This window comes from Ambystoma mexicanum, chromosome 6q (genome assembly GCF_040938575.1).
Source record: "Ambystoma mexicanum isolate Mex_15411 chromosome 6q, UKY_AmexF1_1, whole genome shotgun sequence".
Lineage (NCBI taxonomy): Eukaryota > Metazoa > Chordata > Amphibia > Caudata > Ambystomatidae > Ambystoma > Ambystoma mexicanum.
In genome coordinates this window covers 859,135,014-859,160,134 of record NC_090937.1, presented here as the reverse complement: position 1 = coordinate 859,160,134, position 25,121 = coordinate 859,135,014, and the positions used below count along the sequence as shown (strand labels likewise).

General features: G+C 44.1%; 1 protein-coding gene across 1 annotated transcript in view; it reads right to left on the bottom strand.

Moving 5' to 3' along the window:
• Positions 1–10,623: 10,623 nt before the first annotated feature.
• The window catches only part of TLL1 (tolloid like 1), a 455,972-nt gene continuing 441,474 nt past the window's right edge, over positions 10,624–25,121 (bottom strand). Inside the window, exons 20-21 of the mRNA XM_069631384.1 lie at positions 14,170–14,420; positions 10,624–12,679 (exon numbers count right to left, since the gene is read on the bottom strand). Of these exons, the coding sequence (XP_069487485.1) occupies positions 12,548–12,679; positions 14,170–14,420 (383 nt within the window). The 3' untranslated portion in view covers positions 10,624–12,547. The remainder of the gene's footprint in view (positions 12,680–14,169; positions 14,421–25,121) is intronic.

The following is a 25,121-nucleotide window of genomic DNA, read 5'->3' as shown; positions in this document are numbered from 1 at the left end:
TACAGACCCCCTATCTCCTTCTTCCTATCTGAATGGGCTGACCTTACCTTATCTCTTTCAATCTCTTCTTCCAAAGTCCTTCTAATTGGGGACTTCAATATCCACCTAGACTCTCTTGGATCACCCACCTCTCAGTTCCAGGTCCTCTGCGACTCCCTCTCTCTCACTATTCTTCCTTCTGGCCAATTCACACTGCCGGCCACACCCTTGATGCCCTCATCTCTGGTGACATCCCTATCTCTAATCCGATCACCCCCACCCTCTCTTGGTCTGACCACTCTCTCCTTATCTCCTACCTGGGGCCCCTTCACCCTCTAACCGCGCCATGCCCTGCTTTGTCAGCCTCCTTCCCTGTCATTCGACTCATGAAGTGAGTGTCAGTTGCGCCTTTTGCTTCTACCTTCAGTCCCCCTCCCACCCCGGCTCCAGATTCTCCCTTTGACACTGTCCTTGCTAATCTGCATCTTGCCATCTCCAACACCCTCAACATCCTTGCCCTTGCCATGAGGATCCACCTAAAACCTGCCACCAAGAACAAGAGCTGGTACGACTCTGATCTAGCATCTCTGAAATGCAAATGCAGAGTTGCTGATGGAAGTGGAAGAATTTGGGCTCATCTTCTGACAAGCTAGCCTACCGCCTGCTCCAAAGGCAATATCGCTTTTCTACCGACTCCACAAAGTGAGCCCACATCCAAACCCGCATCACTGGAGCCTCTAACAACATGGCTGAACTTTTCAAAATCTGCCAATCCACTTGCAGTCTCTTCCTCTCTCCATCCTTCCCAGTCCCTATGCATTGCTTTGGCCTCTCACTTCACATCCAAAACTCAGGACATCCTGTCCTCACTCTCCTCCACTCCCATCTCCCATCTCCTTTCCCATTCCTGCCCCCTGCCTCCCCTGCCTCCCTTGCCTCCATTGCCTCCATTGCCTGTCCACCCCTCTCACCCTCCTCCCTCCTGCCCACATCAGACGAGGTCTCTAAAGTGGTCCGCTCCAATCAGCTCCTTCAAATAGGTGCTCCACTGCTCCTCCAGAACCCTTAAGGACAACATCTCCTCTCTTGCCCTGGCCCTTGCTGACTTCTGTAACCACTCCTTCACCACTGGCTGTTTCCCTCGATCCCTCAAGCAGCCCCTTGTGCACCAACTCTTAAAAAAGCCATCTGCTGACCCCTCCTGCCCGCCTAACTATCGCCCTATCTCTGTTACCACCTTCCTGGGTAAACTGTTGGAAAAGTTGGTCCTCTTCCAACTGACCCTCCACACTGATCTTGTTGGCTGCCTTCATGACCACCAATCTGCTCTCCTGAAAACCTGTGAAACCATGCTTGCAAACCTTGACTCCAACTCTCCTGCTGTGCTCATTCTCCTCGACCACTCCTCTGCCTTTGACACGGTCAACCATTCCATCCTCATAAAATTACTCCATGACACCCATGACCTCACTGACCGGGCACTGGACTGGCTGAACTCTTTCATCACAAACTTCCCTTGTCAGCTGCAATCGGGCCCTTTCTTCTGCTCCAGCACCCTCTCTGCCTGTGGTGTCCCCCATTGCTCTATCCTATCACCTTGGTTCTTCAATATCTATCTCACACCTTTTGCTCACCTGATCTCCTCCTTCTCTCCTCATTTCTAGTGTTATGCCGATGACGCACATCTTTCCTTCAAACGTCCCTCTAGCTCCCCGCCTTCCTCCTCACTCATCCCGACTGTCCACCATTCAGCCATGGTGTGCAGCAAACAATCTCTGACTCAAAGCCAGTAGCCATCTATTCTTCCTACCCATTTTTGGGTCCCCTAGCCCCACCTTCTTGTGAGGCCAAAAACTGTTGGGTCATCGACTCCGCTCTCTCCTTCACCCCTCACATCATGGGCCTTACAAAAAAGTCCCATTTCCAGCTCCATCTCCTTAGAGCATTCTTCCTTTTCTCACCTTCCCCAGAAGCTCAATGGGCCTCATTACAACAGTGGCGGTCACCCGCCCATGCTACCGGTAGGTTGGTGCCAACCTCATAACACCTTTGCCACCACCGGATAGCCCAGGATGTCAGACAGCGGGAACTGTGGTACCATTTCCCCTGGAGTCCCATATGACTCCATGGGAATGGAGACACAGAAGCACCAGCACCATTGCATTGTTGCTAACAGTGCCAGTGCGTCTGTGAGAAACATGCCTGTATGGGCCGGTACTCCCCCGGACCCTGCTGGCATTCTAGTAGTCCGGCGGTCCAGAAAGGGTACCGGTATGTTGCTACCGGCACCTTTATTTCCAGACTGCCAGACTTATAATGAGGCCCAATGTCTCCAGAGCTTTAGGACTTCCCAGGCTGGACTACTGCAACAGCCTCTTTCTCAATCTCCCTCTCTCCACTCATCCCCCCCTCCGGCTAATCCAGAATAAGGCTGCAAGACTTATCTTTGGCCTCAAGCCCAGGGACCGAATCTCTCAGCCCTAAAATCTCTCCAACGGCTCCCGGTGGCTGAAAGGATCAAATTCAAGACCCTTTGCATCATCCACAAGCCCCTCTGGGGCCTCCCCAGCATTTCCTCTCTAAATACTCTCCTGCAAAAGCCCTGCTCTCCTCTAATTCCAGCACTCTGACTGTCAAATGCTTCTCTAAGCAGAGAGTGGGGTGCAGATCTCGCTCCGCGGCTGGTACCTCCCTTTGTAACAGTCTCCCTGCCCCTCTCAGATTTGAGCCGAACCTCCTTAGGTTCCAGAAACTGCTAAAAACTCTGCTTTTCTCTTCCTATTTCCCTCTTCCTTGCTAATCACACCACTTCCGCTGTGACCGGTGGCCTGATACTCATGAACCTCACAGAATCTCAGGCCCTTCCTCCCAGTAATTACCGGCACCCTCCCCCACACACACTGCATTGTCCCGTGGGCCCCTGCCTGGTGGCTCCACTTACCACCCTTGGGAGTTGCCTTTACCAGCACTTAGCCTGAGGTGCTCCGCCTGGCTCACCTTAGCACTTACCTCTTGGGCCCTCTTCCAGCACCTGTCCACTCCTCTGCTCCCACTTTCCATCCCCCTCCCCTGCACTTCTCTTCAATGAACTTGCACAGCCTAATGCCTCAAGACCTAGTAGGACCTCGACTGTATCTACATTACTGTTGCTTTTTTGTTTTCTTGACACTTATTTTTTCCTCTGTTCCCTTCCCATTTGCCTTGGGACGCTTTGAAACACAATTCTGTTGTATACATCGACTCACAAATGACATATAAAATAACTAAATCATAAAACAAATAAATACATGATACTTGTATTTTTTGTAGGGGAATTTTAGACCCATTTTAGATGTTAAACTTGATAGGTCCTCCAAGAGTCACAGAACTCTTGCTAAAGCTTCTTGGTTGCTGTGTGACAGGATATGTTGTCTGGGTCTAGTAGATGGTTGGAGGGCACTCAATGCATGGGAGCAAGCATACTCCTTCTATTCTTCCGAACAGGATTCCTCCTCCTGGATTGATTTATGGTTAATATCTGATGTACTCCTCAGTCGTGCCTCAAAGGCCCATATTTTACCTATAACATATCCGGTTCACTCCCATGTCCTCATTACACTGACGCTGGATGTGCTCTCGAGACATCTGAGCGACTGGTGGTTTAAATCACAAGCAATATTCGACGTGGTTTTTGCAGCCGACATGAAAGATCACGTGCAATTGTTTTTAGAGACTAACAATGGATCAGTAGAATCCATGAGCACACTTTGGAAGGCTTTTAAAGCTTACATTCAGGGAGTAGCAATGGCTGCTGAGTTTGGGATTCTCAAAATGATTAGACGAGAGATAAATGAGGGAGAACTCTGCTATCTAGAGTGGGACATTCAGCTGATCCCCCGCCCCCAAGGCCACATTTGGTCAGTTTAAGGAATCAGTCGATACATTTAGACATAACACTGAGAGTAAATTGAAGTTCCTAGAACCCACAGTGGTGGCAGGGCACAATGGAGAAGGTGAAAGGCCTTTCAGACTGCTAGCCCACACAGCGAGAAAGGCAGGAGGGAATAATTGTATTCCTCTAAATAAGCATGCATTGAGTAAGCTGGAACATACACAGAGAGGGATTAATACTCTATTCAGTGATGTTTATGCAAACTTGTATGCAAATAAAGATGATTGGCCTTTAGAGGATGTGGGCTTAAACAGCTGGCACAGGCCATGAGTGCCCAATTGAATCAACCACTTTCCCATGAAGTAATAGCTTGTGTTATTGACAACCTCCTGACAGGGAAGTCTCCTGGTTCGGATAGCCTCATGGCCACATTTTATAAGCACCAGAAGTCAACCCTGGTACCTTACCTTCATAAAGTATGGTCAGAATTCTAGAAATTCCTATGCTTCCCGAAATCACGAGAGAAACGATTACCACAGTCCTGCTAAAGCCTGACAAACCTGCCAAAAACTGTGGATCCTATAGGCGCCTTTCATTAATAAATTCTGATGTTAAGATATTTGTAAAAATCCTAGCCACTCCATTATCGCCACTTATGACCCACATAATCCACCCAGATCAATCAGGTTTTATCCCGGGTGATCCGCAGCACTGCATTTGGGCTGCCTATTCAACATAATGGCACAATTGAATCCTGGAGCCCAGGTAATTGCTGCTACACTCGAGATACAGACAGCTTCCGACTCAGTCTTGTGGCGATTTATGTATGCAGTACTTCAGAAATACAGGTTTGATTCTGGCTTCACGTCATATGTCCGCTTGCTATATACCTTGCCTGTAGCCATAATGAGTATCAACGGAACTATGTTAGCACTGTTTGACATAGCAAGGGGCACCTGACATGACTATCCTCTATCACCACAGTTCTATGTCTTTTTCATGCTTTTTGAATGTCGCACAAAAAAAAGACGGATTTATTATGGTCGATTTTGTGTGGCACGAACAAAAAGACTGAAAAAGCACATAGATTAAGCTTATTTTTAAAGTCAGGGGGTTTTACCTCCTTCACCTCCATCCCTCCATAGTACGCCACTCCCACACAAACACAATTTCGTTTTCACCACTCCCCCCACCCTTCGTTTTCATGCACACACAGCCACACATACACAGCCACTTACCCGACCCTCCTCCCAACTCCTCTTCTGGCTCTTGCAGAGCAATCTTTCTAAATCAGCCTTTTTTTTTATCGTTTTGTTAATAACTATTTTTTCACTTAGGACCATCACCACTGCTCTTCACTATAGCTGACCGGGGCCTCTGAAATTATATCCCTTTATACAGATGATGCAATATTGTATGTCAGAGATCCCCATATCCATTTAACAGAAATTATGCAGGATGTCCTTCGGTTGATGATGCAATATTGTATGTCAGAGATCTCCACATTCATTTAACAGAAATTATGCAGGATGTCCTTCCGTTTGGCAAACTGTAGTCAATCAACTGTAGTTCAACCTCGGGACTTACATGCTTCACATGGGCTCCAATTAGCATTCAATACCTCCGGGGATAATAGTCATTAGCAAACAACTACACTACTAGATTGGAACTATGGAGACTACATGGCAAGTCTTGAACCTCAGCTTAGGGCTTCGGCACAACTTCCATTGAACATTGCAGGCAAGATAGCACTACTCAACATGGTGGTGCTCACAAAGTTACTATACCCTTTACAGAATATACCACTCTGGCAGAGTGTTTGGTTCTTTAATGAGCTCGATATTGCAATTAACAAATGTGTCTGGCATTTGGGTGCAGTGCAGCTGAAATGGGCTACTCTAGCTCGATCATATGAAAAGGGACGATTTGCCAACTTTCGACTTCAGAATATATTGACAGAGGAACAGGCACAATTTGCGTCATTTTGGTTTACACAGGGTTTGCCAATTACACATGTTAAGATAGAGAGGTACTCTGCAGGGGATCAGGTCTTTGGTACTACCTACCATGTTTGCAGATGTGTGTCCGTTTGAGCCAGCAACAATGAACGCTCTGGCTTGGCGTAGGTTGTGGAGGGTGTTGGGAGTGGCTAGCCAATACGATAGAGACTTCCCACTCTGAAATTGTGTACCAGCCCTATCTAGAATTGATTCAGCCAGCAAAAGAAATTGGGAGTGTAAAGGATTCACCTCATTAGGAAGTATGTACCTTGTTTGGAATTTCATAACTGTGGGTGATGTCCAGTTGCTTTCACAATACAATTTATCACAGTGGTTACAGTGTTTGGGATTTCGTAAAGCATTTAAGTAGTGTTTTGAGTTTCCTGATGTGCCTATGGATTATACTATATTGGGATAAATTCTGGGAGCAAGTAGGTGCAGAGAGAAGTGGTCTCTGTATTTTATATCGCTTAATCCAAGACCGTAAACCTGGATCATTGGCTATATTCCATACTAAGTGGGGGGGAGACATGAGCCTGGAACGTATGGATGAAATTTAGAATAGCATGTATGCACAGACGTGCAATGTCTCATATAACTCAAGTTCAAGTTAATACAGCTAAAAGTCTTACATAGGTTTCACTAAACACCAGCTCGGCTATGACTCTTCTCACATGAGGGAATGGGTAGATGCTGTAAATGTGGGAGGGATGATGCTGGATACTTTGATATTCTTTGGGAATGCTTAATGCTCACAATCTTTTGGAATGAGTTGCGTGCATTTCTGGCAGACATGACGGGTGACAATGTAGCGGTTACTACACTGCAATGTTTATTTCATGTCTCTGAAGATAATATGGGGCGGTCGTGCAAGCTTCTTACCCTATGTTTATTGCTAGCCAAGTGGTGCATATTACTTTATTGAATGAACTCTAGAGTTCCCACAAATGATAAGTGGCTACGGGCGATTACCTGGTCCAATGAAAAGAAAGAACTCTGGGTCTCCATGCAACTATCAGGGGTCCACTGGGGCACATATGGGGACCTTTCAAGGTGTATCTTCTGTGGTTGCCACGGTTACAGGAGGTGAATGCAGACTTGTAAGATATGTAGGGGCACGGACGGTCTTTAGGCTATGCCCATGAGAGATTTGTCCTCATCCAATGCCTGTTTAGTGTTTTTGTATGTATTTGCTACCAGACTCTTCTCTATTAATGCTGTGCTTTTCTATGACATGACCTGCTTGTATGATCTATGTGACCCCAAGTATTTTAATAAAGAAACTTTATTTTAAAAGGTTTTTAAAAATAAGAGTTTTAAGGGGCACAAGCCCCTGGCCTACTATAGTGGCTGTTTAGATCAGTAATGCCAGGACATTTCCCATGTGAACAGGCTTTGGCAGCAGCTGCCTTCGGAATAGACATATCATTGACAATTACCATGGGCTGTTCAGTGACTCTTTATGTAGAGCATGCCATTTTTGCGATTCTGAAAACATAAAAATCTATACTTACCAAACAAACAAACAACACGCATCAGGGTATGAGGTGATTCATTCAAATCCCTCAAATAAAATTGTGAGGTGCTGCATTGTTAATCCTGCTATTTTCATTGCAGAACCAGTGGAGAAGGTTGATGATATACACGATTGCTTCACATACATTGACATCTATGATGACATACCTCATGTTGACAATATGCATTAGAGGGGGAGAGATCTTGTTCATTGACAGGTCACCAACAATCAATCAGAGCACAGGATTGAGACATACAGGAGCAGCAATGGTACATTGTGAGGATGGGGAGTATAAAGTGGTAGAAAACGTAAGATTGCCCTAACATTTGTCTGCGCAGGAGGCAGAGCTAATAGCATTTATATCAGCATTAAAGATGTATGATGACCACCCTGTAACTATTTATTCTGACTGTGCATACGTTACCTCCACAGTAAATTCAGGACTATCTTAATGGAAAAGGAGGAGTTTTAAGAGGTCTGACGCTCACCAGTACAGCACACCCAATTATTATTTAAATTAATTGAAGCATAATTGAAGCATTATCTATCCCTTCAGCAGTGACCGTTGTAAAAAGCGCTGCCCATACCAATTTCACTGATATGATAGCACGTGGTAATGATGTCACAGATGCAGCAGACAAAGAAGCAGCATAAACGCCGAACATATTGGATATAACAGCAATATCTAGCAATACCACACATCAACTAGAGGAAACAACTGTTTTGCTATGGGGGATTCGGCATCCCACTTAGAACTACTAGGCTATTCATTGCCCCTCATTCCGAGTTTGGAGGTAGCCATGGCGCTATTTGCGCCATGGCTGCCTCCAAACCCGGGTCCGTGTCCGGTCTGGGTGAATGGGGACTTACCGGGACATTCCGACCTTTGCGGACCCGGTAAGTCCCCATTCACCCGACCATTCCCCATTCCCATTTGAGCCCCTATAGGGCTCAATGGGAATGGGGAAGGCACTAATTACGGGCCTGCTAATAGCAGGCCCGTAATTAGCGCCCTGGTCCCTTAGCAGGAATCGTAAAGAACGTGTGGTCCGACCACACGTCCTTTGCTGTTCTCACTAAGGGACCTCAGAATTGGGCGGTAAGCAAGGGATTACCAGCACCGGTCTCCTTACTGGTGCCTGGTATCCCTTACCGCCCAACTCAGAATGAGGGCCATTGTCTGCTGAGGAATTTAAATGCAATTACATACTGACCAGTTCCGAGTACATTACAATATTATATCTGCAGATGATGGCAGAACTTTGCTAAAAAATTAAGACTCCTTATGGTTTTGGAAGTAACTGAAAAGAAAGGCAGTAAACTTATTACGTCCTGTTTTTTCATTCTACCCGATTCTGTGTTTGTACATCCATAAGCCGTACAATCGTCTACATTTGCACGCTGGTATTACCTCCCACAAATGGTGGCATTACCACTGGCAGAAATACCTACTCTCTCAAATAAAGTCCAATTGCAAACAGTGTTCTTTATCCCTTAATTAGGTTGAATTGTGGATGTTGCTGAAGAACCAAGGGTAAACTGTGAACATGTTGTCATATGATCTGTCCATATCATTGTGTAATTTCTTCAAGCCTACTGTTGTTCTCAACTTCAGTGCAAAATCGCTGCTCCGTTTCATATACTGCAGAAATATTGTAGGTCCAAGTGCAAACCAGGAAAATACATTGGAAGAGCTGTAGTATTAGAGGACCACCTGAGGGGGGTACCTGTTGATGTCACTGTGCATGTGAAAATTCATTCAGTCCCAGTTGTGGTTAGAAGTACACACTAGAGTAAAATGACAAATTATATAAGTGTATTATTGTTCATGTTGTACAAATGTCTCCACCAAAGGGGACAAATAAGAAACTATTGATGGGTTTGAGTCTAGAAAGTGAACTGCACCAATTAAAGTAGATGCTTGCCATCTAGTATATGTTTTAGGTGTGAGGACAGAAATTAGCATTAAGTCTGAATGGCACAACAGCATGCCCCCCCCCCTTTGGAGTGAGTACATTCACTACCATATTGGGCTGTTTATGCTTTCTTTCCTATCATAGAGATCATAAATTAAGGTTGAACATGGTTCACTGATGCAGCAACATTAATTTAACCCTTATTGACTAGGTCAACTATGTGGATACCACCCAGGGGATTCAAAAGGAAATTAAGCAACATTGATCTTGCCTAATTGAGTGACAGTGACAACAGCAGACCTGAAAGTGGCACAAAATCATTGATGAAATGGATGTTCATAAAAGGGAGGGCTTATTAGGTGCTCCGCTGATGCAGGAATTTGGTGTTACAAAAGGGACTGGTGTGTATATGAGGTGTTCTATGGACTATCAGTGCAACTCAGGGTTGGTAGAGATATGGAAAATCCCTAGTGGCAAAGGAACATATTCAGATCCAGAAATGAGAAAAGGTGTACTGCTGTAACTCATAGGGGTCCAGTCAATGCACTTCATCTTTTGGAACGATCCTGTGAAGAAGATTATCAGGACAGTGGAAGAAGCAGGCTCCAAAATAAATGCATGGCCTGATTCACCAGCGACCAGGCAGGTAATCTGGATATCTAGAGCAAAGTAATCTTACTGAATTTAAATATAATAAAAATAATAATGATAACCATCATCATCACGCAAATAATAATAATTACATCAATATTTATAATGCAAATAAAAACACTGCACATTTTTTTTAAGATATAAACCACCTTTGCCTTACAAATTGGTCACCATGAAGATTGTGAAATATCCTACTATTCCAATGGTCTTCTACATCCAAAGTGTGATTATTCGCACTCCATTGAAGCATCATCTCAGAAGAGAAGGCCTCAAGATATGTGGCTCTTTCAAGCATTATAGTTGTGTAGGTTTAAAATGTACCAGCAGAGTAAGGTAGTATTTCAAGATAACAATTGGATGAACTCTAAGAATTTAAGTCTGGATCACAGAATACCTCATTCTCCTATTTGTGGTCTGTTTGTTGGTTGACATCACGGTCAACTCTTTTAATAATGTGATTACCCTTGTTATGTCACAGACCCCTCGAGAAATAAAAACTAAGGGTTTGGCCTACTGTATTCACAAGAATTTAAGTCTGGCAAGCAAAAAGTATGATAACGATCATGTTATCTGCAAGGTGGTTGTACTGCATGGAATGAAGCAAATACATTACGTTTTACGTGAAAGATAGAAGACTACACCAATGCATATTATTTGATTATGGTTCAGAAAATGCAGAGCAACATCGGATGGTTGTTAATGCAGCCGATGGTCGGCTATACATCTGCCTATCTTTTATTTTTGTAGAAAAAAAAATATATATTAGTGCCAGTGAAGGTCTATGGTAACATAATAGATACACTAATGCCAATTCCAGTAGCAACCTGCACCAAAACATATGAAAACAAAAGTGAAACCTAACATTTCCCTACAGAATTGGGTGTTCTGCCTGACAGTGAAAGTTCTTATAATTCCCCTCCACAATTTTTAATTAGCAGTTGCTACAGTCAGTCCAGATTGTGCTAGAATTTGGCACATAAAGTAACAATTTAGCTGGTCAACCATACGACACGTAATTTTCCGGGAACATTCACTCATACATACATATTGCCTAGCCATCATGACGGCTGCCTTGTTTGGCCTATAGCACATGAAGAAGCTGATTCAAAGAAAGCAACACACAGTATCTACATGTCACAAGCGCCTACTTCTATATACAACAGTCGCTCCAGCCACACAGATGGCTTTCGCTCGAAGAGCTTTCCTAATACGTTGAAATGTACACATTGTCAAACTGTTTATCAAATCAAGTGTATCTACAGGAAGATCTTTTAGATCCTTTGCAAGAATTCTAAGGCAACGGTAGTTGTTCCAAGGGGCTTTGTGCAGCCATTGAAGTGATCTCTTAGCCATTAGCCTTCTGATGTCTCCCGGCTTAGTGGGACATTCATGATCTGTAGTTTGTTGGCTCAAATTTCTAAACATATTTGTTTGTTACATGTTTACAGAGTAGCACCATAAGAATTCTTTTTTAACCAAACACTTATTTTCCCTATATCGTCGGTTTTTCGTTTGCTCTCACTTGGAAGCGTCTTCTGCTCCTATGAGTCCAAACACTGGTAAGACTCTTTGTCCAGTAGGTAAGCATGTCAGGTTCATTTCTGGCTATCAAAGAAACAAAACATAAAAACTCCACATCTTCCACAAAATATTCCAAACAAATAGAGGGTAGCAGCAGTGATGGTTTTAACACTGAAAATGCAGTCCACAGTTGTGTTTCCTTTGATGCACTGGTTCCTCATATGAATACATTTCGCCGATGTCCCCGATGGCAAGGAGTTGAATTCTAGAGCAAGTTTGTAAAGCACTAAAAAGTCCCTGATCGTTTTGGAGGGTTAATAAAGCAGCACGTTCTGCACAAATGGCATACCTGACCAGTAAATTGACCTTTGCAATGGTCTTAAAGCAACCAAATTCCTAATAAAAGGATGACCATTTCTAAATGTTCATAACTTGAGTTAAGTGAGATGCTTTGAGAATCATTTGGTGGCTGGGCGGTAAGTGGGATGCACGCAAGACAACACAGAAGTCACAACATTCCAGTTACCAATACATATCTAACTATTTGGATGGAGGACCATCTGTCTGGTACAATCCAAGTTCACCAGTCCATTGATCCAATCCGCTCATTAGGTCAGTCTGTGTACGCATTATATCCTGGATACAAACCAAAAGAGTTAACTATCAGAACAGCATTGCTGCTATGCATTGTGAGGGAGATGTGTTTCATCGTCCCTGATCACCACGTCCTTGTCGGAAAGAAGAATGCTCCAAGGGATTCAGATGTTGTGAATTAAAATGACTGAATATTCCGACATCCACAACAAATTCCAACCTGCGAACATAACCCTCGATCGTCTTTCCCTGCGAGCATGCAATGTTCTTTCATCACTGTTGTGAAATAGTCAAGCGCGGGTTGAGCTTGTGAGCCACCGCAATGTCTCTTCCACCGGAGAAAGTGACTGTTCGTTACTGAGCTGTGATGGTCTTGGTCCTTTGGATCCATTCGTTTGTACTTATTATTATATAAAACCTTTGTACTAATAACTTCAGTAAAAAAATACTTCCTCTGTCTCTCTCATCTTTGTGTTCCGGCCTCGAGGTTCACGCGGTATTATTTGGTGTGATGGTTGTCCTGAAACTTTACGCTTTTGTATCGTATATGGAATCCCTTCTTGCTGATTGTGTCATCGGTGTGAAAATGAAGGAGAATGACGTCTCCTTCTGATGAGATTTCTCCAGGGGGCTAAAACAACAAAAAAAGAGAACACAAAACATGTTATTTTTCACTGCAGCCTCGCCACAGACCCAGCTTAATTTTCATCACTAATCAAGCCAATGAGTCCACTAGCTCAAAAACCTTTCATGGAACACACAACTATGCTCAATTTATAGATTAATATCGAATAAGCCTTTCTGAATAAAGCATAAAGCACATGCAAAATAATGAGGCCATCAAGTCCGACAGTCCAGGGAAATGATGACACCCACTCCTCAACCAATTGTTTCCAGGACATATTCAGAAATGGGATTTATTTGCAGCAGTTAGTTGTTCTCATTGGTTTTGCCATCCATTTCAGCCATCACGCTGCCCAGTTGGGTTAGGGATTATACCTATGCTGACACGTTTCATTCTCTTGGCACTTTTACGAGATATTTCAGATTTATTTTAGCATAATACAGTTTGGGTGAGAAAAACAAAGTCTGTGTAATAAATGAAATATTTTTGGACAGCGCACTCCAGCTATTATACTGGTAAACTATCACTTTAAATGCCTTCAAATTTTGCCAAGAGCGTGAAACTGTTCACATTTCTAGAATGTTTTGGTAAGATGTTGTGACTCGCAGGAATCCTAAATCCTCTTTTTGATACCCTAACTAAGTGCAGCTAGTGCGTGTTTCTTGCTCTCATTATTTCATAGACATTTACTACTTCCAATCAATCCCTTCTATTGGGGGACATAACATTGATATGTTCTAGAAAAGTTTTAATCATGGAATCTCAACAAAGTATACATGTGGTTTGTATGATAGGCCTTGTGCGGGCTAAAGCAGCAACTGTAAAGCTATAACTGCGCCATGCTGAATTTAGCATTACAGTATTATCAAATACAATGGCATGCTTGTTGTGCATGCAGAGACGTATGCCAACATGGAGCTCATTTGTGCCATCCATAAATATATGCCAGTTTAATAGATGGCGGCCTGACATGTGGAAACAGTTTACGCAGGTTCTGATGTGTACTTGTCTCAACTAGTTCTGCATTCAATCGGGTAACACAGACTACTGACACTATGTGGCACTGCTTAAATTAACAGCGTTTTTTTGTGTGTGGATGTTTTGCAAACTCCTCAGAAATGACACAACGGTAGACCTGCAGTCAAGACTGTGCTCAGGGATTGTAACTCAGTATCTGAGACTTTCGCAGAATAACATCTTCTATGCATGAAAAGCTGCATACAACTATGCCCTGCAACTCCTTTAGGCACAGATTCTTCAAAGACATGGACCACAATGGGAATGGCATGCATTCCTATAAATCAGCAGTTATGACTGTAATCCAATGTTCTCCAATTATCCCGATAAAGTGAGAATGGGGGCACATGTTGTGCATTAGCGACTTGGCGATCCACACTGGACGCAGTTCTCCTAGTTATAAAATAGCTTATACTGTGTTGGCATTCGACATTATACCATGTCATAGCCCAGTGTCCTAGTGTTACACAACTACTTACCCCTGAGCCACAGAATCGACCGAATCTTGCTGCTGATGTATCATGACCATCAAAAAGTTCAAGATAATCATAGCCACAGTCCGCTTCCTCTTCCACTTCGAAGGTTTGGAAATGTAACTCTATTCGGTAGCCCCGCTCTGTCACAAGCAACCACTCGCAGTCAGCCTGCACAGGGTAGTTGTTGTCTCCAAACTGTGCATGAGAATACAGGTCGCTGGCTTTTGCCTCAGCTTTCAGTCTGCCACCACATTCTGCAAGACAAACAGTGTACAATGAGTGCATGCATGCATTTGCTTCAACAAGAATGAGAAGTCATTTGATTTCCCTTTGAACAGCACAAGAGACAATAAGCACAATGTTCGCTCCAATGTATTGAGACCCATGTGGCAGGGAGCAGTGTGTGTTCATTCAAGTAACCTGATTACACCTCAGCTCCTGGATACTACTGCAGGGGATTTTGCATTACACAGAAGGTGCCCTGCAGGGCCGCAGAAGAAATGGGAAACTGGGAGTTTTCCTAAGGTCTACCACTGGTAAGACTTCAAAAAACGTTCCATTGGTATACAGGCCCCAACCTCTAGTATACACCTGTACTACTCCTGGTTCTGGTAGTATGGCAGAGCAGCCAGGCTTATCTTAGGAGGGAGATGTGAGCTGTAGGTAAGTACAATGAACTCGGTGAATACAATGGCCCAAAGCAACTCTTACACACTATAGTACAATAGTTCTTTATTATATATGCACAAGGATAAAGTTAAACCTCAGGAAACTAAATACTATTTCAGACTAAGTAACATAATATAAAATCAAAGCAACACTTCAGGTGAGTAAACCATAAGTTAAGAATTATACATGTAATTGAACACAGTTCAAAGGTGAGTAAAATCACTTGTTATAGCAACTCAGAAAATATTCTGTTGTAGGAATAAAAAGGTTAAGCAACACCAACAATATCAGGTCAGAACTTAAGATTTGTATTGCTTTTCAGAGGATTTATGGCTTTAGCAGTCCATCCCTACTTATGTATGAGTTCTTCAAAGTCAGATTGGAGGTAAAGCAGGTAAGGCACAGATGCAGAAAAGGCAAAGTTCCAGAGGGTTCTTCAATTACAAGTAAGTAAAGGACTATTGTTGGTCAAAATGTTTTCAGGGACCTTGGGAAAGGCTTGGGCCTGGCGGACGGTATGGGCGAACACCCAAACACCAGAATCAGCAGTCCAGCAGCAAAGGATTGACAGAATGACTCAAGGTATGTACTACTACAAGTCCCACAGTACCTGAGGATTTATGAAGAAGATGCAGCTGGATTCTTTCACGGTGCAGCAGTGGTGGACCCAGTCTCTTGTTCATTCATCGTGGTGACAAAAGGAGGGACTCTGGAAAGGATGTCACAGCAGCAGCTGCGAGATAGAACTCCCAGCAAAGGATTGTTTGTGCTCCAATGTCGGTCTGCAGTTTTGGCACCTTTTCACAGGCTCCAAGGATGAATGTTTAACGTCCAGTCACTCTGCCTCGATTCTTCGGTAGTGCACTCTGGTGGGAGGACTTTGAGGAGAGGGATCTTGCCTCTGGAGGTCCAACAGGGGCCCACCAAAGTTCTGGGAAGATTTGTTCACGGGACGATAATGCACTGCAATATGGCCAGAGGTCCCAGGGTATTAGCGGTTTGCAGCACCGGAAGGTCACAGCACGTTGTGGGATATCTATCACATCTTGCAGATCATTCTATGGCTGATTGGACTCACCAGCCAAAGTTCTGTTCCAATGGTCTACTTGTCTTTTGCCTCAGGATTCTCACCTGTTATTCATACACACACTCATCCTCTGCAAACTCTCCCTGCAGTTTGCAGAAAGGGATGGATGGCTGTCCAAGCAGGACAGCCAGCCCCCCCCGGTAGGAACTGGTTTCTCTCAGTCACACCAGAAGACAAAGGACAGCAGAGTTTTGGGATCCACTCCTGTTTCCTGTCCTCACAGACACACTGGAGCCTTGGCGGAAGACACAAAAGATTGCTACCAAAGAGAAAGGTTGAACCCGGATCTCTCCCACCCAGGATGACAGAAGAAGAACCAAGAAAGGACAAGCACATGAAAAATAGTGATAAAAGAAAGAAGCCACCAGGAGTTTACAGCAAATATACTGCAGCTGGTTGTCTTTCCTGGACATTAAAGAAAGGTTACCTTCTTCTATGTATGCAATAGAGGTTAAAGAAAGAGATCCTTCCAATATTAGTAACACGGCGAGAGCGAAGCAGAATGCAACAAGCATTCTGATTGGCTCTCGCCAGGTCCCTACCCAGCCGGGAATCCCTCCGTCGGGATTCCACGGCCTTTGTCACCGGCGGGGGGCGTGGCAGCCCCTCAGCCAATGAGGAGGCGCGAAGCGGGCCATCCTCGCTCCGAGCCTCCCCGTGGCTGAGAGGCTGCCTTCGCCCCCCGCAGGGGACTCGGGTAAGTCTTTTTTTTTTTTTTTAATCCTTTCCTTCCCTCCCACCCACCCCCCCAACTTACCTTCTTGGTCCTACGTCCCCGGCGGGGGATGAGGGATGCCTCCAGCCATGTGGAGACTCAGAGCGGGGCCATCCCCGCTGCGCGCCTCCACACGGCTGGAGGCTTCCCTCGTCCCCCGCCGAGGATGCAGGTACCTTTTTTTTTTTTTTTAATTTCCCGTCCCACTTCCACCCGCCCCCAACCCCACTTATCTTCTTTTTGATCCTTTTTTTGGGAGTGGACGCGCTGGGAACACTTGTGTTCCCAGCGCTTCCGCTCCCGATGGCTGCCATGGAAAGGGAAAACAGACTCCGTTTTCCCTTTCCATGGCGGCGGCCATTTTCTTATTTTTTTTTCTCCCGAAACACTGTAGCGCCGAAACGCAGCAGCGTTTCCGGACAAAAAAAAAAAGCTTTTAGTGCCCCGGTCACGCAATTTTTGTGGGCTGGGGTACTAATAGCAATAGAACCCTCGCGTCGGGGGCATTACCGTCCCAGGTAATGCCCCGGGGCCTTCGGTAAGGCCGTCGCTTCGCTCGGGTCCTTACCTATGGGCCCCGGGGCATTACCTGGGACGGTAATGCCCCAGACGCTTGGGTTCTATTGCTTAAATAGTATACAGAACTGGAATTCACAGTGTTCCCGGATTGAGCCCAAACAATGAACAATATGTTCACAGAACTGCTGCACTGTGATAGCTGCACAATAGAAGGGTGACATTATAATAGGCCTATCACATTTGTCATGTAAAGTTATTAAGATTGACCACCAAACTGGTCTCATGGTGCAGGTACCACACCTGAAAATTGTGCATATTGTGCCGCAGCCCAGGGAAACAGATCATAGTTTGTGAAGGAAGAGATGGTGCGAGAGAAACAGGAATAACATACACCAGAGGGTAGTCTTTCTTCTATGGCAGCTCTGGGCTAAAAAGTAGAAGCCCTCCCTTAAAAAAACCTTTTATAATAAACAAAGGCACACTGCAAAGGAATTTAAAATTATAAAAAGTAATAATCTGTGGATTTCAGTGGTGGTGAAGGTGATGGCATGGCAATGAAGCGTGTTGGTGAGTATGCATGAAGCTGTGGATCTCAGTGGTCATGAAGATGACGGCCTGGCAATGAAGCGTGTTGGGGAGTATGCATGAAGCTGTGGATCTCAGTGCTTGTGGAGGTGAGGGCATGGCAATGAAGTGTGGTGGTATGTATGAAGCTGTGGATCTCAGTGCTTGTGGAGGTGACGGCATGGCAATGAAGTGTGGTGGTGAGTATGTGTGAAGCTGTGGATCTCAGTGCTTGTGGAGGTGACGGCATGGCAATGAAGTGTGTTGGTGAGTATGCATGAAGCTGTGGATCTCAGTGCTTGTGGAGGTGAGGGCATGGCAATGAAGTGTGGTGGTATGTATGAAGCTGTGGATTTCAGTGCTTGTGGAGGTGACGGCATGGCAATGAAGTGTGGTGGTGAATATGTATGAAGCTGTGGATCTCAGTGCTTGTTGAGGTGACGGCATGGCAATGAAGTGTGGTGGTGAGAATGTATGAAGCTGTGGATCTCAGTGCTTGTTGAGGTTATGGCATGGTTGGATACACTATTTTCATGAGGAAAAAAGAATAACAATATAATGCTTTTGTAGAGCTTCTTGTGTTGAGTTGCTCCTGCTTCTAAGTGTTCTAATATACTAACAACAAGTATGCTGAATACATCCTGCTTCTAAGCCCTGTAATATCATCTATAAATAGTTTACCAACATTGGGATCTGAATATTTTATGGTACATTCAAACCTTTCTCTATAGGTGGAACTCATATCTCTGAAAAAAAAGTGCTTGACTGGCTGAGAAACCTCATCAGCTATGCGTTCTGTTCCTATCCTCTAACGGGCTGATGGAGAACACGGAAGTACGCCAGGAAAGGGACATGTGTCGTTTTAGTGTGTGTCTGAGAGAGAGAGAGAGAGAGAGAGAGAGAGAGAGAGAGAGAGAGAGAGAGAAGGGGGGAAGGGGATAGGTGGGGGGGGGCGGAGATGAGAGAGAGAGAGAGTTTTATTGGTTAACATGCTGGAGAGAGTGTTGGGTTAGAAAAAGACCCAAGCGAGTTATAGACATGTGCCCTGAAGTAGACATTTTAAGTGCCTGCAGGGCTGACTTAACGTTTCAACATTCCGAGGTTCATGAAACACCATCTGTTATTTACACTGTTTTGAAGCCGGAGAATTTGAGGGGAAAAGCACAATATTAAAGTACAAAATATCATTATATTGAAATGTTTTATTGTACTGTCAGTGTTTTTAATCTACGTTTCTTCACGGTTATTTTCTCAATGTTGAACCTCAAAGTTGTCCACTAGATGTCACTACAGACCGAGTGAATTTCAATACGGAGCTGAAATAATAGCAGCAAGTTCGGTCTTTGTAACATCGCAAATCTTTTAACAAATTCTTTAAAAATTATAGTACATTGAATTGTTTTTGGTGAACACGACATGAATTGCTGTAAATGTAACATAACGCCTATGAAATTAATGTCCCTATATTTATAAAATTGACACGCCTCACACTAAGGGCCTGATTCATGGAATTTTTAGCATGGTGCAAAGTGTCTTTGGACTGCCAACAAACACCCTGATTCATGGAGCAGTGCAAAGTGTTTTTTTGCAGTGCAAACTAACGTTGCACTGCAAAATTACACATTGCTCCATGAATCAGCGTGAAAGTGCAAAGTCACTTTGCACCAGTGAAAAGTAACTTTAAACAATTCCATGAATCGGGCCCTATGTTCGCTCATTGGGCCTCATTATAACCTTGCTGGTATCGTGGCAGTAAACCCCCCAGGGTGCCGGCAAAGGGTATTACCGGTTATGGCGCTTGTTCCAGTGTTTACGATTGCTGGAGTGACGGTGTAAATCCCCATTGGACTCCATGAGGGGATTTGCCATCATTACCGGCACCGGCAATACCAGTGACGGTAATAACTGTGTTTTTTGCCAGTAGGGCATCTGCCTTACTTCCAGCTTTTAGCATAATATAGAACACAGTAATGTTTAGAATCATAGCTCGCTCCACACCATTCCCCAAAAGGACTTTACAAAAATAGACATTGGTGCAAATCTAATGAATGCCCCCTTTACCCAAATGACCACATGCATCCTTGGCAGTAACTTAGATATCTTCTATGCATATTACAGCTTAAGCAGATACAACCCTTACCATAATATAAAAAGACATAGGGCCTCATTACGGGTTTGGAGGTAGCCATGCCCTTAACAAGGGCATGGTTACCCCCAAACCCGGGTCTGGGTTTCCTGAATGAGGAAATACCAGGCCGTTGGAGGGCCTGGTATTTCCCCATTCAGGGAACCCGGACCGGCCCATCCCCATTTGAGCCCCCATAGGGCTCAATGGGAATGGGGGGCATGCTAACAACGTGCCCGTTAATGACGGGCCCATTGTTAGCATGCTGGGCCGCTCGCGGGACCCGTTAAGGACGTCTGGTAAAACCAGGCGTCCTGTGCGGGTCCCGTGAGCAGACCTCGTAATGGGGAAGTAAGGGTTAACGGCTCCGGCACCTTTACCAGCTCTGTTAACCCCTTACGGCCCTCCTCGCAATGAGGCCCATAGTTTAAAATTCCCTTCCTCTTATCTAATCATGCTGATAGAGCAAGTTCCGCTGCTTCAAGCTACCTGCATCAGATGCTACAGTGCCTTTCTGGCTTTGCAATATTTGCCCAGACCCCACTGCACATACCTATGATACTCCATGTACCTTGGGAATATATGCCATATCATAAACCACATGGTACCCCATGAACATTCACAAGACCAACAATCGCTTTAAAACAGGCCCAAGCGAACATGTAGCACTCCACACAACACCCAAACAAATATAAAATATATGTTATGTGGTGCTCAGTCTATCCAAAGTGCCTTAATGGCAATAGTGGACCGACAAATGTTGTGTAGAAATGTTGGCCTCCCCCTGGTGGCATAGTGCAAACTACAGCAAACTGCAGTCACATTTGGCAAAACACTAATTCAAGCATTTTCATTTTCTGGACAGGGGGCTAATAATCCCCTATTTCTACTTGGGGTTGGAGGGCAACATGGGAGGTCATGAAAGTTTTTGTGCTGTTTCTCTCCTCCATTTGGACTAGAGTGCAAGTACTCACTGGGTCTAACACAACTACCCCTCATCTCTTCAATTGTGTTAGATTTTATATTCCACCACAAAACGTTCTGACTCTTTATCCATCCAACAGTATGTCTCCTGCATTGCCCAGCATCGCCCAAACCCACTGAACTATATCAGATCATACATTTAAAAGGAGCTTGCCCACTTGCTTTTAAGCAATACATCAAAATATAGCAGCTCACCCTCTTCTCCTCAACCACGCGTTGTAAGCCACACAGCGTAAGGTCACAAAGAGATTACACCACAGAACCAGAGCCCACTGTTTCGGAGCACCCATAATAACAATGGTGCTTGGGTACTGAGAAGACCTCCATGCCAGACCACCCCTGACCTAAAGAAGTGCTTCTATTATACTGTGCCATGTTAATTATCTAGCAATGCAGCTCCCCACTGGGACCACTGCTGGCGGGACAAGCCTCAACGCCAAGATGCCACGGAGATGGGGACAGAAGTCCACCATAAATACTCCTTCCAATCACATAGTGTTGGGACTGGGGACATTCGTCCCAAACCCCCAAGCACTTTTGGATGTGTCAGAGGCCTAGAAGTGTGCATTAGGGACTCTGGGAGGTTACAGGGGGAAGAGGGTATCGCCAGGGGTTACAGTGCGGGGAACGTTGTGTATGTTTTAGCTTTACAATACATTGGGACTTAGACGCCATCTTACATATTAGCAGCCATATTGAAAGTGAGGCCTAGCCTCGCACTGCAGCCAGAGTCGCAGCCTGAGCCACACACATTGAAATAAGTGCATGCATGCGAGAATAGGGAATAGACTGTAGCGTGGGTACCAGTGAGAAAGACCAGGGCTACAGAGATTCATAGACTCATCATCATCTTATGTTGCCAGCATTCGTATCCCAGAAGGAATGCGCCCTGCAAGGCCATGAGTGGGTTGAGAGCTCTCTGCGAAAAGCGATCCCACAAGAAGGAGGGCACGAGCCTCCGACCTTCGCTGTCCCAGCTCTAAGTAATAGCACCCAGATGCCCCGTCCCAAGACCCGCAGCATTACAAGGTAGCAGTCAGTCCCAGACCACCGACCATATAACTGTTGGACCCCCAATCGATCAAGAAAGATCAGAAAGCCGGGATCAGTTGCCTTCACCATAAGGCATGTGATTTGTGCTGCGAGGTGCCGGGAGGGGCAAAACAACATAGCCAAAAGGAGGGTGGGGAGCTTTGGATGGGTGCCGACGTGTCTGGAATTGAGCTGTAGTCTGTTAGATGCAATGACCTCTAGGTATCCCCTCAGCCCTTGTCTGCAGTACCAGGTGCACATCAGGTTATAGATTGTGTCTCTTCACATAATCACTAATTAATTGTACATCTGTAAAGTGCAATATTTAGTTATCATGTGCCAGAAAGGAAGGGATTTTTCATATTTTCATTATTATTTTCATTTCATAATCTAAAAACTTCTTGGAATGTGTACATTCTTTTATTGACATAGTCCTGTTCATCACGTTTAAATTTATTTTTCTTTTGTAATATCAATTCTGTTGTAAAGTGCATTAGATAGTCATCAAGAATTTGATAATTCTTGAACATGTCTTCCGTAAATGTATTCCTTCTATATCTTTGTTAATGTTTTCAATTACTTTGAGAGTATTCTCATGCAATTTGGTTGAATGTGTGATTACTCTTTGAATCATTTCTATTGAGGTTTGATTTAACATTTCCTCCCATTCATTGAGGGTGTGTTTATCTCAATCATCAAATGTGGGGAAAAGGAAGATCCTAAACCCTTTTGGTATTCTTCCAACTTGTAAATACATCTTCAAAGTTTTTACCTCCCACCACTAAGAGAGTTCCTTTTTAGATTAGGTTTTCCAACTGTTCAAACATTTTTTTCAAGAAAATTGAGATTTACTAGAAGGTGTTGTTGCAGGAGTAGAGGATTTTAGAAAGAGTTAATTTGCTTCTATTTCTCTTAAGTCAAATGTTTGCACCCTTTTAGATTTCAAACTTTGCTTGTTTTTGTATTTATTATTCGAGGCACTCGGCCCAGAGGTAGAGCTGTAAATAATAGTGTCAATATATTTGCAAACAATCACTCTGTGTCTAGGCGAGTTTCCTGAAATTCTGGTGCTCTTGTCGATTGATTAAAGATTTGCTGTCGTGTTTGCCCAGCAGTATTAGTACACCTGTAAATTGCAATCTTTAGATATCATGCGCCAGAGAGGAAGGGATTTTTCAAATTTTTATTATTAGTTTCATTTCGTAATCTGAAGCTTTGTACGATATTTAAATTATAATAATCATCTGTTGTCTTGAGATTAGCCGCACAGTTAGTTAATTTTGTATTTGTAAGACATGTATCCAGGATTCAATATTTTTAATCTATTTCAGATATATTAATTCAAAACTAAGGAATCACATGGACTCTTGAAAATACTACTCATAGCTCCTGGAGATCCACACTCTGGTGAAACACCTGTAGAGGTGTTTTTGAAACAAATAAAGAAGGAGAATTAACAAGAAACCCTTTGTCTGAAAATATGACCTTTGTCAAACAAACAAATATGATGAAAGCTAACTTAGACCAAGAAACTTCAAGAAAGTAACTGGGGTCTTCCCTTTGAAGAAGTAAAAATGAAAGCAATCCATAAAAAATATTGAATACTGGATACAGATCTTACAAATATATATTGCAATTTACAGATGTACCAATACTGCTGGGCAAACACGACAGAGAATCTTTAATCAAGTGACAAGAGCGCTAGAATTTGATATTGGGAAACTCACCTAGACACAGAGTGATTGTTTCCAAATATATTGACACTAATTCATTGTAACTTGATGCCTGATGACGCGCAAGGAGGAGCCCACGTGGAAGAAGATGGACAGAAGGGGCTGGGACCAATGGCCTGATATTATATGAAAGTTTATTTATATAGCGCTACACACAATGTGTTTCAAAGCACTTCAAGGCAGGGGAGGGAACAAGGGAAAATACAGTGACATTCTTACAGGCCATGAATAGTAAGGATGTGAAATCAACTATCGTACTCAGCCTGACGACATTTCAGATAGTGCATAAGCTAAGACATAGGAAGGAAGGGGAGGAAATGCAAACAGACAGGCGACTACCATACTAGGCCTGACGTCATTTCTGGTAGAGCCGGAGACTAACAAGAGGTGAGGGAGGAACAAAACAAGCGACTATCGTACTAGGCCTGACGACTTTTCAGATAGTGCTGGAGGGGGGGCAACTAAAGGGCAGGGGGGAGTAGACAAACATTTGTTGCTGTCGTACTAGGGCCAGAGACAATTCTGATAGAGTAAGTGTATAGAAAAAAGTAAAGGAGGGCGGGAAGAGAGAGGGAGAAGGAGGGAGAGGAGGAGAAAACAAAGAATAAAACAGTAAGAAAACATATATATATATAAAATGCAGGTGCCAACCTTGAAGCTGTATTTCTGTGAGATTCCAATACATATGAAATTCAAAACTGCAATGTTCAGCTAGTGGGTCTGCGTCAGTGTTCTCATCTGAGGCTGTTCCTGGTATGGCCTGGCATCCCTTAAGGAGCAGGTAGCCTATGTATAGGGTCTCAACCAACCAGCCATTTGGATTTGTACATTATGTAATTTACGTCACTGATGACACTGCGTGCCTTCATAAAGTGTTGCTCATACTGATTTGCCAGAACGTTCCGTGGCAGCAGAACTCTTTGCTGGCACGCTTCTATTTTTGTGGAAATAAAATGTTGTTCTCCTTTCAAAAGGAGTACTGGCCCTTCTTCCCTAGTGGGTTGCATTTTTTCTGGTGTGAGCATTGAGGGTTTTCTCTGCAATAGCTACATACATGGGGGCTTCACTAGCCCAGTCAAAAATCTGCAAACATTCTTAAAAGAACAGGGTAGCCGCTCAAACACATAATGTTGTCAGCACTGTCAAATACATTCCTTGAAGAGAGGGGGTGGGGCTTAACATTAGATATGACAAATAATACTGAATGTTCAGATGGATGGCTCTTAGTAACTGAGATGAACGACTTCCAATAAGGGTCTACCCTGTGATGTCAGACAGAAAATGCTTCAAAACCTCAAGGTTTACCCCCGGAAACAAATGGGCACCAAGGGCAGGTGCAAGGCGTGGGGCAGAGCAAACAAGCAGGTGATCATAGACATGCTGATCGCTAGCAGTGAACAAACAAGGCGAGAGTCAATGTGACAGTGTGAATGGGAGGGGAGGCAGTGACACTGGAAATCAGCACAACAGCCATTGATGAAAACAGTAAAAGGGAGTGGAGAAGAGAAGATGAGACAGATTCGGCAG